The 17,877-nt window shown below is 45.5% G+C and overlaps 1 protein-coding gene across 2 annotated transcripts in view; it reads left to right on the top strand.

The window, feature by feature from the left end:
- LOC147121222 (EGF-containing fibulin-like extracellular matrix protein 1) overlaps window positions 1-17,319 on the top strand; it is a 170,330-nt gene extending 153,011 nt beyond the window's left edge. For both annotated transcript variants that reach the window (XM_085981407.1, XM_085981406.1), the window contains 3 exons: window positions 8,849-8,972; window positions 15,162-15,354; window positions 16,851-17,319. In XM_085981407.1, the coding sequence (XP_085837533.1) occupies window positions 8,849-8,972; window positions 15,162-15,354; window positions 16,851-17,012 (479 nt within the window). In that variant the 3' untranslated portion in view covers window positions 17,013-17,319. The remainder of the gene's footprint in view (window positions 1-8,848; window positions 8,973-15,161; window positions 15,355-16,850) is intronic.
- The last annotated feature ends 558 nt before the right edge of the window (window positions 17,320-17,877 follow it).

The raw sequence follows: 17,877 nt of genomic DNA, 5'->3' as shown, positions 1-17,877 counted from the left end.
CGCCTCTCGGACCCCATTTTCGAGTCTTAGTTGGCCGCTTAATGTCTAAAAGACAGGCGCTACACGGCCCAATTTAGCCCCCGCAGTGCCCAACCTTTTTTTTTTACTTTTCTCTAAAATTTCCATTGCCAAAATAAACAAACAAAGAACAGTCTTTCTTTTGCATCTAATCATATCTCAGAAAATGCCTCAAAATACAATTAATGCATACAATTAATTATATTGATGCAGTTACTGTTATGCTGGTGAATGCAACAGCCATTTTGCACCCTGCAAGGCTCCAAAAACAGCAATGAGAAGAATGACCAGTTAATCTATTTTATTGTAGTACAAAAAGAAAAATACTACAGATGCTGGTAATCTGAAATAAAAACAGTAAATTCTGGAAACACTCAGCATCTGTGATAAAAGGAAAAAGGTTAAGGTTTCATTTTTGGTAGTGTTGGTTGAGGGAAGCATATTACGCAGAACACCAGAAAAAACTTTCTTGCTGTTCTTTGACTATTGCCAATTAATCTTTTACATTCATCAAAACAGGCACACGGGGCTTCAGTTTAATGTCTCACCTAAAAGAAAACCTCTTCAATGCAGCATTCCTTCATTACTGCACTGTGGTTTCAGCTTAGATTATGTGTTCATAGAATGGGCCTTGAACTCACAATCTTCTGACTCAAAAGCAACTACCAACTGAATGAAGCTGTCACAATAAAGTCACTTAATAAGACTTAAATTGGATGATTGCTTTGCCAAGTGCTTCTATTCTGTCAGAAAGTGTGACCCCAAATTCCTCTGGCCCACCACTTTAACTCCCTCTCCCATTCCTACTCCGAGATCTCTGTGCTTGATCTCTTACATTATTCCAATGAAACTCAACACAAGCTTCAGGAACAATGGTCCTGAAATTCCATGAGGTGCATTCCACCACAGTTACCCCAATTAGAAATGAGTTCCACCTGCTGATGGCCTGGAGAGCTGTTTGCAGTAGTCAAGCCAATGACAGTCAAATCACTGAGTCAAGCACTGCTCCTTAGCAGTTCCCCATGGCTGCCACTGCAATCTTCACCCAGAACTGGCATTTTAAAAGCTACACTGTAATTTCCAAGCAACCCAGCACATTGCTCCCGTTTTATATCGGTTTTACACCAATGACTGCTCCATTGGATATGCAAATGAGCTGCCCCAAGACATGCTGGTACAAGAAAAGAGTAGGTTGGATTGTGTTTACTTTGAACTTTGTTGTATTAAAATGGAATGTGCACTTATGTTGTGTCTACCTATTCATGAAGAGTCATACAGGAAAGGGTGCACCTATTTCATGCTAACTTATTCAATCACATGATGCATCTTACTGCAATTATATCGGGCCATGGTGAGACCACACCTGGAGTACCGTGTACAGCTTTGGTCTCCTTAACTAATGAAGGATATACTTGCCATAGAGGGAGTGCAATGAAGGTTCACCAGACTGGTTCCTGGGATGGGGGGATTGTCCTATGAGGAGCGATTGAGTAGACGAGGCCTATATTCTCTCGAGTTTAGAAGAATGAGAGGTGATCTCATTGAAATGTACAAAATTCTTACAGGGCTTGACAGGGTAGATGCTGGGAGGATGTTTCCCCTGGCTGGGGAGTCTAGAACCAGGGGTCATAGTCTCAGAATATGGGGTCGGCCATTTAGGACTGAGATGAGGAGAAATTTCTTCACTCAGAGGGTGGTGAATCTTTGGAATTCTCTACCCCAGAGGGCTGTGGAGTCTCAGTCATTGAGTATATTCAAGACAGAGATCAATAGATTTTTGAATATTAAGGGAATCAAGGGATATGGGGATAGTGCAGGAAAGTGGAGATGAGGTAGAAGATCAGCCATGATCTTATTGAATGAAGGAGCAAGCTCAAAGGGCCAAATGGCCTACTCCTGCTCCTATTCCTTATGTTCTTATGATTATTGGCACAGTCAATTAGGAAAAAGAGGGTTAAAGTGTTGTCATGTTCTAGGATGGGTACGCGGTTGAAGGATTGATCCTTTATTTGAAGGTAGAAGAGAAGGAGATAATGCAGTGGTGTCACATGTAGGCTGTTAAACAAACAAGGCGGCTTTAACATCAATAACAACTTGCATTTATATAGTGCTTTTAACATAGATATAACATACCAAGGTGCTTCACAGAAGTGCAATATAAAAAATTGAAGTGTTCAGTGATTAATTGACTTGCAGCAGGAGTCCTATGAGTGAACATTATCATGATACTCTCCTCCATGTACTTCTGCAAGGGGTCCATCCTCCTGAAAAGCTGCCTGACTCTCCTTTGCTCCATCCTGTGCTGCTCCTCCTCCTCCTCCTCCTTCATGATAAACAAGGGCATGGTCATAGGGATTGCCATACTGGTCCTGAGAAGACTTCACTGTTGTGAAGTTGGTCAAAATCTTCCAGTGGTCTCTCACTCTCAGAAGCAGTCAGAAACAAGTCCAAGACTAGTTAGGCAAAATGCCAAAAAAAATAGCTGCCAAATGTCATTCCCAGCTGCAGAAATCACAATTGGAACTCCTCAGGCTCTCAAACACCTCACTTTTGCCTGTCTTAGCTGATCTTGGCAAAAGCTTCATGTAATAATTCTCATTCTAACTTCCCCTGAGTGCCTTGTGAGTATAAAACAGGAAACTCGGGCTGCAGCGTCCCTGGCTGTCATTGTAATATATGTAAATGAGCTCACTGGGGACTCAGTGGATGGATCACAGAAAGGGCCAAAATACATAAGGGCATTCAGGGGGGTCGATTTTTGGAGCAAACAAACGGGCCAAAACAGCTTCTGCCCCATTTTGCTGCCAAAAAAGATTATCCCGATTATACGCTGAAACTACACCCAGAATGGTGTGGAATTTCAGGGCCAATATCTCATATTTTCTTAGGCACTCGGCAGCCTTCTAGTATGAACACTGACTTCATTAACCTCAGACTTTAACTATATTCTCCATTTTCCTAATAGCAGGCATTGCTGGTGATGTGGGGTGGGTCTATCAGTGTCCAAGGGTTGGCATTTTGGGTGGCGGGAAACTCTTCATCAGAACAGAGTGCTAACCAGGGAGTGGGAGGGTCCTAAGTAATAGATGAGAAAATGGGAGAAATGGAAAACGGAACAGGAATAAGCCATTGAGCCCCTCGAGCCTGTTCTGCCATTCAATGAGATCATGGCTGATCTGCGACCTAATTCCATATACCGCCTTTGGCTCATATCCTTTAATACCCTTGGTTAACAAAAAGCTATCAAACTCCAATCAAAATTAACAATTGATCTAGCATCAACTGCCATTTGCAGAAGAGAGTTCCAAATTTCTACCACGCTTGGTGTGTAGAAGTGTTTCCTAATTTCATTCCTGCAAAGTCTGGCTCTAATTTTTAGACTATGCCTCCTAGTCCTAGAATCCTCAACCAGTGGAAATAGTTTCTCTATCTACCCTATCTGTTCCCCTTAATATCTTGAAAACTTTGATCAGACCACCCCTTAACCTTCTAAATTCTAGGGAATAAAATCCTAATTTGTGTAATCGCTTCTCGTAACTTAACCCTTGAAGTATGGGTATCATTCTGGTAAACCTACGCTGCACTCCCTCCAAGGCCAGTACATCCTTCCTCAGGTGTGTGGTGCCCAGAACTGCTCACAGTACTCCAGGTGTGGTCTAACCAGGGCTTTGTATAGCTGCAGCATAACTTCTACCCCCCTTGTATTGTCGTCCACTAGATATAAAGGCCAGCATTCCATTAGCCTTTTTGATTCATTCTGTATCTGTTCGTGACATTTTAATGACCTATGTACCCGGATGCCCAAGTCTCTTTGGACCTCCACTGTTTTTAGCTTTTCACCATTTAGCAAGTACCCTGTTCTATCCTTTTTAGGTCCAAAGTGGATGACCTCACATTTGCTTACATTGAAATCCATTTGCCACAGTTTTGCCCATTCACTTAATCTATCAATATCCCTTGTAATGTTATGCTTTCATCTGCACTGCCTACAGTGCCACCTATCTTTGTGTCATCGGCAAATTTGGATATATGACTTTCTATCCCATCATCTAAGTCGTTAATAAATACTGTGAAAATTTGAGGCCCCAACACAGATCCCTGTGGGTCATCACTAGTCACATCCTGCCAATTTGAGTACCTACCCATTATCCCTACTGCCTGTCTCCTGCTGCTCGGCCAATTTCCGAACCAGGTCAATAATTTGCCCTCAATTCCGTGGGATTCTACCTTAGTTAACAGTCTCTTATGTGGGACTTTATCAAATGCCTTCTGGAACTCCATATAAATAACAAGATCCATAGACATTTCCCTGCCCACTACTTTAGTCACCTCCTCAAAAAATTCAATCAGGTTTGTCAGGCATGACCTACCTTTCACAAATCCATGCTGGCTCTCCCTGATCAACTGAAAATTTTCCAGGTGTTCAGTCACCCTATCCATAATTATAGACTCTAGCAATTTCCCAACAACAGATGTTAGGCTAACTGGTCTATAATTCCTTGGTTTCCTTCTCTCTCAATTTTTAAATAGCGGAGTGACGTACAATATTACAATCTAAAGGAACGGTTCCTGAATCAAGAGAACTTTCGAAGATTATAGTTAGGGCATCTGCAATGGGCTCACCTACTTCCTTTAATACCCTGAGATGGAAACCATCTGGTCCTGGAGATTTATCACTCTTTAGTGCCATTATTTTCTTCATTACTGTTATTTTGCTTGTGTCAATTTTACCGAGTCCCTGTCCCTGATTCAATATTAGTTTCCTTGAGATTTCTGGCATGCCATCCTCTTCCTCTACTGTAAATACTGATGCAAAGTAATTATTCAACATGTCTTCCATTTCCTTATTATCACTGACAACATTACCGCTTTCAATTATTAAGGGGCCAACATTGCTCCTGACTACCCTCCTTTTCCTAATATAATTGTAAAAATTCTTTGTGTTGATTTTGATATCCCTTGCAAGTTCCTTTTCATACTCCCTTTTTGTCACTCTTATTGTTTGTTTTGTGGCCCTTTGCTGTTCTTTGTATCTTTCCCATTTGCCACGATCTGTGCTATTTTTTGCATTTTTGTATGCTTTTTCTTTTAGTTTTGTGCTGTCCCTCACCTCTTTAGTCATCCATGGCTGGTTTATTTGGCAAGTAGAGCTCTTGCCCTTCAGGGGCATAAACTGGTTCCGTATCATCTTGAATTATTTTTTGAACATCTCCCACTGATCTTATGTCACTTTACCCATCAACAGATTTGTCCAGTTTACTGTGGACAGTCTCTGTCTCATCCCGTTGAACTCGGCCTTACCCAAATCTAGAATCTTAGTAGTTTTTTTGCATTTCTCCCTTTCAAACATTACGTTGAACTCGGATCATGTTATGATCACTATTGGATAAATGTTCACACACAGTTAGGCTGTTAACTACATCTGGCTTATTACTCATTACTAAATCTAATATGGCTTGGCCCCTTGTTGCCTCAAGGACATATTGTTGTAGAAAACTATCCCAAACACACTCAAGAAATTCACTACCTTTCTGACAGGTGCTAGTCTGCTTATCCCAATCTATATGAAAGTTAAAATCCCCCATTAAAACCACTCTGCCTTTACTACATGCTTGTCTAATCTCTGCATTTATACAATCTAGCACTTCACAGCTGCTACCAGGGGGCCTACACACAACACCCACTACAGTCTTAAATCCTTTCCTATTTCTTAATTCTACCCATAAAGTCTCCATTACCTGCTTACGTCTTGTTATATCCTCTTTTATCATTGAAGTACAAGTTGAGCATTCTGAATCCGGCAACTTCGGGACCAAGGCCGAGCCAGTTTTCGTGTTTTTCCAGACTTTGGAACGTGTTTCTGATGTCAAAAGTCTGGAAATATCGCAACCTGGGCTCGGGCGTTTCCGGACTTTGGACATCAGAAACACATTCTGAGTCCGGAAATGCCTGGGCCGCTCCGCATAGCGCTGATGTGTTTCTCCGCCCCTCCCCTTCTGTTAAAGGGGAGGGACGCTGCGAGCTCTGCAGAGCATCCAATGGCCCACACTAGGCCACCAGGGCGGCGTGGTGCCGTGGCCGCAGCCTGGCGGAAACACTTAGTGGAGCTGAGCAGATTAAGGAGGATAAAACACAACACTAAAGTTTTATTGCATCACTCGCATTTTTCATAGGATTTTTCAAAAAAAGACAACAAAAGTTAATGGCTTTTTGAAGTACAGGTTGAGCGTCCAAAATCCGGAGTTCCGGATTCCGGATAATTTTACGGATTCCGGACGACCCTGCCACCAATTGTCCCGGAGTCTGGATTCCGGAACATTCCAGATTCCGGAACTCTGGATTTTGGACGCTCAACCTGTAATTTCATCCTTAATCACTAAGGCTACTCCTCTCCCTCTGCCATTTTCCCTATCTTTCCTGTAGACCTTATAACCTGATATATTTAGTTCTCAGTCCCAACCATCTTGCAGCCATGTCTCAGTAACGGCTACCATGTCATACCCTCCGTTTTGAATTCACACCTGCAGTTCATTCAATTTATTCCTTATACTCCGTGTGTTTGTATAAAGAACGCTTATTTGGGCCACACGCCCTAGCCTGTCCTTCAGCTCTAATGTTTTATTCACTTGTTTCTCATTCCTCTCTCCTGGTTTAATCATTTTACATCTTTTAGTTTTCCCTTTACATGTAGTGCCTAAAGCACAATTTCTGACTGCTTATCTACTCTCTTCCCTTTCGTTTGTTTTTGAACTACTATTTGTACTACAATTTCCACCTGAACCCTCCCCCCACCCTCCATTTACTAGTTTAAAGTCTTTGTGAACGCCCTATTTATCCTTTTCCGCTAGGACCCTGGTCCCAGACTGGTTCAGGGGGAGCAATGGACACACGCGTTCCAAAAAGAGAAAGAACAAATTGACATTGCACTTTACCAACATATTCGATGTTTCTGTGTTTTCCATTTCTCTCATTTTCTTAGGCCTCCCACTGCCTCAGCTATTCATGCATTTTTTGTTTCTTTAATTTCTTTCATGCTTTTTTCTATTACTTGACTGAGATGATCTGTTACATCAGACAACAATCATCCCACTGCAACAATCATCCCACTGATACTTCCTCTCTGGTTTTGATCCCTCCCATCTCCCTTTTTCTGACACTACTAGTATGCTAGTTCAACTATTATTTTTCAGTTCTGAAGCAGGGAATGAGTCCAAACTTTCAACTGTCTTTCTCACTCCAGATACTGACTGAACTTCAGTGTTTTCCAACTTTTTCTGTTTTTGGTTCAGTGCTGTAATTGACTATCAAGCAATGTTAAAGAAAGACTTGCATTTGTATAACGCCTTTCACGACCACCGGACGTCTCAAAGCGCTTTACAGCCAATGAAGTATTTTTGAAGTGGAGTCACTGTTGTAATGTGGGAAACACAGTAGCCAATTTGCGCACAGCAAAGTCCCACAAACAGACCAGATAATCTGTTTTTTCTGGATATGTTGGTTGAGGGATAAATATTGGCCAGGACATTGGGGCTAACTTCCCTACTCTTCTTTGAAATGGCGCCATGGGATCTTTTACGTCCACCTGAGTGAGCAGACGGGGCCTTGGTTTAACGTCTCATCCGAAAGACAACACCTCCAACAGTGCAGTACTCTCTCAGCACTGCACTGGAGTGTCAGCCTAGCTTTATGTGCTCAAGTCACTGGAGTGGGACTTGAACCCACAACCTTCTGACTCCGAGACAAGTGTGCTACCCACTGAGCCACAGCTGACACTTTAGCCTACTAGCAGGAAGTGTTCATTCTACTAGCAGACTGTTTACCCAACTAATACATTGGTCCTTTTGATGTATTTCTGTATCAAAAGAAAAAGTTAATATTTTAACCAGAACAGATTTACGTTACACAGTAATTGCCACGTTATTACGCCACATCCCTCAATCTATCTGTGTTCCAGTTCAATACATGACATCAGTGTAAAAACTGTAGTATAACTAGGGACTGAAGTTGTTGAACTGACAGCACATTGCCTTTTGGAAAGCAGTGTACAAATAACTTGTACATGTATAGTGGAGCAAAACATCACAGAGGAGAGCTTCCCCCCCACCCCGGCCCCCCAAGCTAACCTTCATCCACATGATCAGCCGACCCGCCCCCTGCAATCGCTCACCCCGCAATCTCTGCCCCCGCAATCTCGCCCTGGCGATCGCCCTCCCCCACACCCCATGACCATGACCCCGCCCCGGCTGCGGCCTTGTACAGCAGGCTTTCCCGCCCAGCTGCCAGCCATCCTCTCAATCTGGATGGCTGCCATGCGGGAAACTGAGTAAAAAAAAATTCAAATGAGGTCCTGTCATTAAAATCGACCGGATCTCAGCCTTTCCTGTATTTCGGGGAACCAGTGAAGGCTGGTGAGGACAGGGTGATAAGCGACAGGGACTTAGTATGGAATAGGATTTGAGCATCAGAGCTTTGATCGAGTTAGAGTTTGCATCAATGTGGAGCTACGAAGGCTGGGAAGAACATTGGCGAAGTATAGCCCAGTGAGTGAGAGAACACCTTGAGGAAATAATCTTTTCTGTTGACAACTCAGCATTACCGGCTCCACCTTGCTCGAAGCGAGTACACATCTCAAATTGGTGCCATTATTACTCAATCAATCATTATAGAATTGCATTGTATGACCATTGCTGTCTTTGCAACAAATATTAACTAACAAGTGACCCATGGCCACTGCCACTACGGCTTTTCAAGGATTTATTGTAATTCAGGGTTAATCGTCCTACCCCAACTTGATATTTTCTGATGTTCCATTTTTATTTCCCTACAACAGATATAAATGAATGTGAAACTGGAAATGTTTGTGAGGAACAAGAAAAGTGTTGGAACTATTATGGTGGATACAGATGTTATCTTAACAATCCATGCCATGAGCCTTATAGTCAGATGTCTGAAAAGTAAGTAATAAAACTTTTCAACAGTCTTGATGCAGCCCTAAGTTCATTATAGAGGAGCTGAACAAATGTATTTACCTTGGAACTTTCAGCATTTGAAAATCAGCTGAGTTATAAACTACCATATGAAATGCTAGAAATGTCACAAGTGTTCATCATTTCCTCACTCTGAAACGTATCTTAAGGTCAGCATTTACCCTTTTAAGGACCACAGTAGTTTATCTATACTAAAATAGAAATAGCTGGTGCCAAATAATCTTCAACTTCCTTAACTGCAAATAACATCTTGTATCTGTATTATACAAATTAATGCTGATTCTTTACTGAAGAGTCTGGGGAAGGCTCCCTTGGAACATTTTAAAATTTTACATTAAAATGATACATTCTGGTTAATTTTAAGCACTTTTGTACAATGAATAAATTCTTAATCTAATAAACAGGAACAACAAAAATGGCATGTAGATTTTCAAGAGATCAACAAGACCCAAACATGTTGTGAACAGTCACTCGCCCCTCCTAGCCCAGTTCACAGAGAGACATTACCACATCCAACTGCTCACCATTTGACTCAGACACTCTCCTCCTCCTCCCCTCCCACTTCATACTTGCACTCTTCTCCCTTCCAACCAATTCAAGCTGGTGTTCTTCTTTCACTCCCCCAGTTCAAGCTGACGCTCTTCCACTGCCCCTCCCAAGCTAATGCTGGCACACTCACACCCCACTTTCTCTCAGTTAATGCTGGCACCTTCCTCCCCACCCTACTCCAGCTTCTCCCTTTTTTCCTCCCCCCACCAAAGTATCACTCCCAGCTTCTGTCCCCTTCCCTCTCTTTTCCATTTCCCTCCCTTCCCTTTTCCTTTCATTGCCATCATTTCCCCTTCCCTTTCCTCTTCATTACCATGCATTCTCCCTCTTCATTGCCACCCATTTCCCCTCCTGCAATGCCATCTAGTTCCCTTACTTCATTATCATCCATTTCATCCCCTTCATTACCATTTATTTTCCCCTTCTCTCTTTCCTTAATCCCAATTTAGTACTGTCAATAACAGGCCATAATGACACTGCTACCAATTAATAGAAGGGATTCTAGCTGCTTCACACTGTAGGTAGAAATTACTGTTCTCGCAAGCTTCCCACCTACAATATGCAGTGTACAGAATCTCCTTTATTAGCAGTAGAAGCGGCATCCAGGGGAGAGGGGCCTGGTCTGGTCCAGTCATGGTGGGACTTAAGCAGAAGCAGGACTGTGAGAAGAGGGGCCTGACTCGTATTGATTTTTGTCAGCAAAAACTATCTGTATGCAGTTTAGAGATGAGTATCTTCATTCTCTGGTGACATGGGGGCAGGCATGTGTCTGTGTTTCTTGATATTTAGGAAGAGCTACATATACGCCTACCTTCAGCAACAGATCTTTGACTTCATTAATATATACATTTTAAGATATACTGCACGGCACCAAAACCAAATCCTACAATATGTAACAATTAGTCTTATGGTGTAGGAATGGCTAGATTCCTAACTAAAGGACTGAGGTCGAGTCAGTCTATCAAACAAACGATGTTTAATACTATTCAACAGAGTTTAACACGAAAACACAGGAGAACTAAATTACAGGTCTGTACTCTTTGCTGGCTCCACGAGGACTGGCTAGGGCGACTCCCCAGCCTCACGTCATCACGTTTTCCCGCCGCTGGAGGATCACGTGATCAACGTGATGACGTCATCGCGTTTGGTCTCATTCTTAAAGGGACCGCGTTATGTACATGCAATAATATGAACAAAGATACAGATTCATTCTGTAGCTAATAATTTGTTAAAGATAATTATGTACATTAGATCAGAGTCCCCTGGTGGCTCTGCCACATGCGTCCCCCCAGAATTGTCTTTAACAGTAAAAGTCAATTGACTAGGAGGTCTGACAAGCCTGTCAGAGCGACTCCTGTATTCTTGGAGTGGACGTTGTTGAACAGCTGGCGGGCTGGCGGATGGAAGCCTTGGGTCTGGCGTGGATGCAGCGGGAGGTCGACCACGTCGTGGTGGCTGTGCGGTCTCTACTGGCCGGTCAATGTCCAGGTGTGCCAGTTTGAGACGGTCAATGGATATGTGGTCGGGTTTACCACCGATGTCTACAGAGAAACTCTTGTCGCCTGTCTCCAGTACACGGAAAGGGCCGGTGTAAGGGGCATTGAGCGGATCCCTATGGGCATCATGACGAATGAATACAATTTCAGCATTCTTTAGCTACGCTGGTATGTGTGAAGATGGAAGGCCGTGATGCGAAGTTGGGATAGGCGCAAAAGCCTTGACTGTTTCCCGGTGGTTGCTGAGTTGGTCGGCTACGGACCACGGCTCAGTTGGAAGCGGCAGGAAATCTCCCGGTATGCGGAGTGGCTGGCCGTACACGAGCTCCGCGGCGGACGATTGCAGGTCCTTTTTGGGTGCCGTGCGAAGACCCAACATGACCCAAGGAAGCTTATCCACCCATCCAGCACCTTGAAGGCTGGCCCTCAGCGATGCCTTTAACGATCTGTGGAAACGTTCACACAAACCGTTTGCCTGCGGGTAATAGGCCGTGGTGCGGTGAAGCTTGGTGCCGAGACCCTGGGCCACAGCGTTCCAGAGCTCTGAAGAAATGTCCGCCGAAACGTGCGACCCACGAGGAGAGGAATGCTCTGGCGACATCAGCGGACGTAGTAGACGTCAAAGGAACTGCCTCTGGCCATCTAGTAGTAAGATCGACCATGGTGAGGATGTGTGTGAACCCCTGTGACGGTGGAAGCGGCCCGAAGAGGTCCATGTTGACATGGTCAAATCGACGTTCTCTTACTGCGAACGTGGCCAATGGGGCCTTGACGTGACGTTGCACCTTAGACTTTTGACAGATGACGCAGGTGTTAGCCCAGTCGCAGATATCCTGACGCATTCCTCTCCAGAAGAACTTAGCCGACATTAATTTTTGAGATGCCTTCACGCCAGGATGGGAAAGCCCATGTATGGCGTCAAAAACTTCGCGGCGCCAGGCAACTGGAACGATCGGGCGGGGATCTCCCATGGAGACATCGCAGAGTAATGAGGTGCCTGCTGCATGGAATTGCACATCGGCCAGTTGGGGGCTAGAGGTGTCGGTGCGATACGCCTGTGTTTCAGGGTCGGATGCCTGATCGGTGGCCATGAGGGCATAATCGATGCCCAGCTGGACCGCCCGTACGGTCGCGCGAGAAAGGCAATCAGCTACCAAGTTGTCCTTGCCAGCTACGTGTTGGATGTCTGTCGTGAATTCTGAAATGAAAGTTAGCTGTCGCTGCTGTCGAGCCGACCACGGTTCGGCAGTCTTGGCCGTGGCGAAGGTCAGTGGTTTGTGATCTACAAACGCAGTGAAGGGACGTCCTTCTAACAAAAAACGGAAATGGCAGATAGCCAGGAACAGTGCCAGCAACTCCCGGTCGAAAGTGCTGTATTTGCGTTCATTGCGCCGGAGTTGGCGGCTGAAAAACGCCAGTGGTTGCCACGTCCCGTTGACCCACTGTTCCTGTATGGCGCCTATGGCATAGTCGAAAGCGTCGGTGGTAAGGGCGATGGTGGCACCTGGCAGAGGGTGCGCCAACATAGTTGCATTGGCTAGAGCGGTTTTTGTGTTGTCGAAAGCGTTGTCCATTTCGACCGTCCAGGCTATTGTATCCTTTCCAGCCTTGCCTTTGAGGGCCTCGTAGAGGGGCTGCATGAGTTGTGCTGCCTTCGGTACAAAGCGGTGGTAGAAATTCACCATGCCCAGGATTTCTTGAAGAGCCTTGGTGGACTGCGGCCTTGGGAATGCCGTAATTGCTTCGACCTTTGACTGCAGCGGAATTGCGCCCTCTGAAGTAATACAGTGGCCCAAGAAGCCAATCTGCTGTAGGCCGAACTGACACTTGGCCGGGTTGGTTATGAGGCCATGTTGGCTGAGGCGCCGAAAGAGGGTGCGGAGATGGGAGACGTGTTCCTCTTTGGTAGAGCTGGCTATCAGGATGTCGTCAAGGTAGACAAATAAAAACTTAAGATCCCACAGGACCGAGTCCATTAGTCGCTGAAAAGCCTGTGCAGCGTTCTTGAGCCCAAATGGCATCCGTAGAAACTCGAACAGTCCAAAGGGAGTGATGACTGCAGTTTTCTGGACGTCCGGCGGGTGCACGGGAACTTGGTGGTAGCCACGAACGAGGTCGACCTTGGAGAAGATTGAGTTTCCCGCTAAATGGGCGGAGAAATCCTGAATATGCGGGATCGGGTACCGATCGGGAGTAGTGGCGTCATTAAGGCGTCGGTAGTCCCCGCATGGCCGCCATCCGCCGCCGGGCTTCGGGACAATGTGGAGAGGCGAGGACCAGGGACTATTCGACCGGTGAATAATCCCCAGCCGTTCCATCGTGGCAAACTCTGCCTTCACCCACGAGCTTGCCGGGTTCCAGGCGCCGAGCTCGTGCGTAAACTGGAGAGCCAGTCGTAGTAATGTGGTGTTTGACACCATGCTTAGTGGCCGAGGAGGAGAAAGTGGGCTTGGTCAGCTCCAGGAATTCACCTAATAGGCGAGTGAACTCGTCCGGCGAGGGCAACGCGCAGGAGACAGTGTGTGACGTTGCGGAACTGCGGAAGCAAGGGATGGAGTGGAAGGTGGCCGCGTTAACCAATCGACGATTTCTTACATCCACCAAGAGGCTGTTGGCGCATAAGAAATCCGCGCCGAGGATGGCTTGCAAAACCTTGGCTGTGATGAATTCCCACTGAAACCGTTGCCCGCCGAAGCACACCTGGACCCGCCGTTTGCCAAAGGTACGAATGGCCCCGCCATTAGCTGCCTCGAGGGAGAGGCCGTGCCTCCCAGACTGAATATCGAGTGCTGAGGCAGGAAGGATGCTACACTGCGCCCCGGTGTCGCATAAAAAGCGCCGGCCCGAGAGGGAATCTGTAATGTAGAGGAGCTTCCCGGAATTTCCAATCGCCATCGCAGCTGCGGAAAGTCCCTCAGACTCGGTCCTCCTTTTCTGGAGTAGCTGCTGGTGTTGATGTTGGGTTTTTTTTAGGCGCGAAACTGCAGGGAAGGCGGCAGCCTCTGGTTTTCGCGCCAAAACGGACGTGGTAAAAGCACAAGCCGGAGGATGGAGGCGTCGGGGCGGCATTCACGGGGGAGGGGTGCCTCGTGGCAGCGCAGTATTGCTGCGTGACCGCATAAATCATATCTGCTTCTACAGCAAGTGCTGCGCAATCTGTGGCTCCCGATCTGGCGAGGGCAGCCTGAATCTGCTCGGGTAGTTGACTCAGGAATAACTCCCAAAAGAGGAAACATTGTGGTTTGGAGCCAAGGAGCGTGAGCATCTGGCTCATTAACCCAGATGGCTTGGAATCGCCAAGCCCGGGCATAGCGAGCAGTCAGCGGGCACGCTCCGCCTTCGTGAGCCTGAAGACCTGTATTAACCGCGCTTTAAGAGTATCATACTTGCTGTCAACTGGGGGGTTTTCGAGCAGGCTGATGATCCGTGAGGCTGTGGAGCTGTCGAGTGCGGAGACCACGTAAAGGTAACGGATCTGATCCGCAACGATGTTTCGGAGTTCGAATTGTGCTTCTGCTTGTACGAACCAGGAGGCCGCCTGTTGTTCCCAAAACTGTGGGAGCTTCAAAGCCACGGAGTTCGCTTCCATGTTTCATTTCACTTCGCTTCTTCCGCGAAAATTGTTCATGAAAATTCGGGGTCACCACTGTAGGAATGGCTAGATTCCTAACTAAAGGACTGAGGTCAAGTCAGTCTATCAAACAAACGATGTTTAATACTATTCAACAGAGTTTAACATGAAAACACAGGAGAACTAAATTACAGGTCTGTACTGTTTGCTGGCTCCACGAGGACTGGCTAGGGCGGCTCCCCAGCCTGACGTCACGACGTCATCACGTTTTCCCGCCGCTGGAGGATCACGTGATCAACGTGATGACATCATCGCGTTTGGTCTCATTCTTAAAGGGACTGCGCTATGTACATGCAATAATATGAACAAAGATACAGATTCATTCTGTAGCTAATAATTTGTTAAAGATAATTATGTACATTAGATCAGAGTCCCCTGGTGGCTCTGCCACAATGGCTTTATTCCTAGAAAACTGTAGGATATACTGGGCCTTTGCATTCTTAATGATGCAGATTTTGCTCCCTTTTGTTTTCCATATAGTCGCTGTGTCTGTCCAGCAGCAAACCCAGCCTGCCGTGATCAGCCTTATTCCTATGTGTATAAATATATGAATGTTCGCTCAGATAGATCTGTCCCCTCTGATATCTTCCAAATTCAAGCAACAAGTATTTACCCCAATACCTTCAACACCTTCCAGATCAGCGCTGGGAATGAAGGAGAGTTCTATCTGAGGGTGAGTAATACTTAAATTTCCCTATCAACTTTTTTACTGATTAAAAAAGAGGGGAGCCCCCAAAAATCTGCCTAATAACCAAAATGCTTCTGATGGGAGTCTCCGCCATTGACTCGAACATCCTTCCCAGGTCAAGGGGGAATCCTATAATTTGGTTGTCAATGGAATGTACCCATTGACAACTGCCATGTTTGGGGTTGGCAGAGGCTCCACACCATCCAGGAAAGTTAGCGCAAACTATGCCGGAAGAGCTGCGGATTTTCAGGGCCGTGATCATTATGTTTAAACTAAATTGGTGATGAACAGAGTTTGTTTTTTTAATCAATTTACCCTCAAAAGCAAAAGGCACAAGTGCTATTTGTGTTTGCAGTCAGAAATGCTAAGCCAATATTGTATTTTCCACCCGCTACCAGATTGGCATCTACAATGTCAGCATCGCAGCTACAGCGGGGCAGGCTGGCAGGATGGGAAGGCTTGCCACATTGAGCTCTCCACAATGCCACTTTCTTGCTTTTGGTCCATAAATAGTGCCATAACATACTTACATGCAAGAACCACCTTGTCTATGATTTAAATCTGTGTAACTGTTTATGGTCTCGCAAACTCATAAGCCGCAACTCCAGTGGTTACACCCAGCGTTGACCCCCTGGAGTTCCACTGGGTGCCCAATGCCACAATGGGTGCATCTCTGGCATCCACCTACCCCACATGGCCGGAAATTCTGACGCCTTCCCACTAATGGAAGTGGGGGACAAACCGCCCCTCTCCTCCGCCCCCCCCCCCCCCGCCGCATCCAGGTCTCCCTTGGCCCTCTGTGTAAGGAGGCCAATCCAAATTTTTCTTTAAAAATAAGGCTCCAACCTTTATTTGGGAGGCAGGCCACTTGCTTCACCTGGAGCTCCTGGTGGAACCCATTTGCACCCATCTGGAGTTGACTGGGTCCTTTCTGCACCAGGGAAGCAGGAGTTCCGAGCACAGCAAAACCCGGCCCAGGCTCTGGCCTCTCAACATCAATGGCCTTGTAAGGGATGGACAGAGCTCTTGTCCCTTACAAGGCATAACTGAGTCTCCGGCTTTTTCCAATATGTTACTGCCATACTCCCACTCCACGAAGTTACAGCGGGAGTCTGGCAGAATCCTTGAGTAAATTGAGGCCCATCTATTTTTTTTTATTAACTTAAAAATGCTGGTATGCAAATCTCTAAAGTTTTTCCACCACCAAGAAATAAATATTTGGGGCCACATGTGAGTTTAACCTAATGGACATTCCACCCTGACTATTCTCCAATATAGAATAAATACATTTCTCCAGGTGTTCTGCCGATCTCCTAGCGAAGTAGAAGGAGTAGAAACCGGGTGGAGACACGTTCTGCCCTCGCCAGCCCTTCCATTCCCGGGACACCTGATTTTGCCCCAAAAAGGAAGTTCTAAGCCATATATAATTTTTCTTAAATCACTGCATTATTTATTTATTTCACACTTTTGTGTTTTTGCAGCAAACAACTAATGTGAGTGCAATGCTTGTCTTAGTGAAGCCATTAACAGGACCAAAGGAGTACATTGTGGATCTGGAGATGTTAACAGTCAATGCCATAATGAACTACCGGACTGTGTCTGTGCTGCGGTTGACAATAGTAGTGGGACCTTACCCATTTTAGTTTATGTGGCACTGATAAGGACGGCCAAAGTAAAGCATTTCTTACCACAGCATTTAACATTATGGTGTGTTTATGTAATTGGCTTTATGGTTCAATTTAACTTTCACTTCTGTATTTTTGTGTTTTTTTTGTACAAAATGCCTTCACTAATGTATGTAGAGATAAACTTACTGAAGTAAATATACATTACAAATTAATATTTAAAGCTACATAAAGCTCTATAATGTTTGCTATCCAGCCCAAAATTAAGTACTTAACATCATGATGTACAAAGTTGTTTTCTAATCAAATAAAATGTACTTCATATATTAAATTGATGCCATTGAAATATTTTTGCTACTGTGAATTCTAATCACAATATAATGCATATCAATCTCTTTATCTTTCACACAAAAAGTTCATAAAAAGGACTCATTTTGTAGTAAAGTGATTGCTTGCACTAAAATTCACTCCTGCAAGGATCAATCTATTGATAGCCTGTCTTCAGTGAATTTCAGGTTGGTGTTTCAAGTGTTTTATCAATAATAATGATATCATTTCTATTAACAGAAATTGTGGTGTTATGGTACAAGCTCTATAATAAATATTGGCCCAGAAATTCGGGTCGGGGGCTTCCCGCGGGTGCAAGCCCCCGACCTACACTTAGCTAGCGCGCCGGCAGTTGAGCTCTGGGCCTGCGTAGAATTCCTCTCCGGGGCCTGGCCCAGAGGCCGGCGCGCTGTGCTGGCGTGTCCCAGGGGCGTAGTTAGTGCGATGCGTCCCCTGGGATCACGTGAGCCATGGGCAGCCAATCGGAGGAGGGAAAAGCCCATTCATAAGATTGACAGAAAGACCTGTCAAAACCTATGAATGCTGAGGGCCCAAA

Source organism: Somniosus microcephalus, chromosome 3, assembly GCF_052327205.1.
Source record: "Somniosus microcephalus isolate GS21.2 chromosome 3, FLI_Smic_1.0, whole genome shotgun sequence".
NCBI lineage: Eukaryota > Metazoa > Chordata > Chondrichthyes > Squaliformes > Somniosidae > Somniosus > Somniosus microcephalus.
This window is presented reverse-complemented; position numbering and strand designations above follow the sequence as displayed.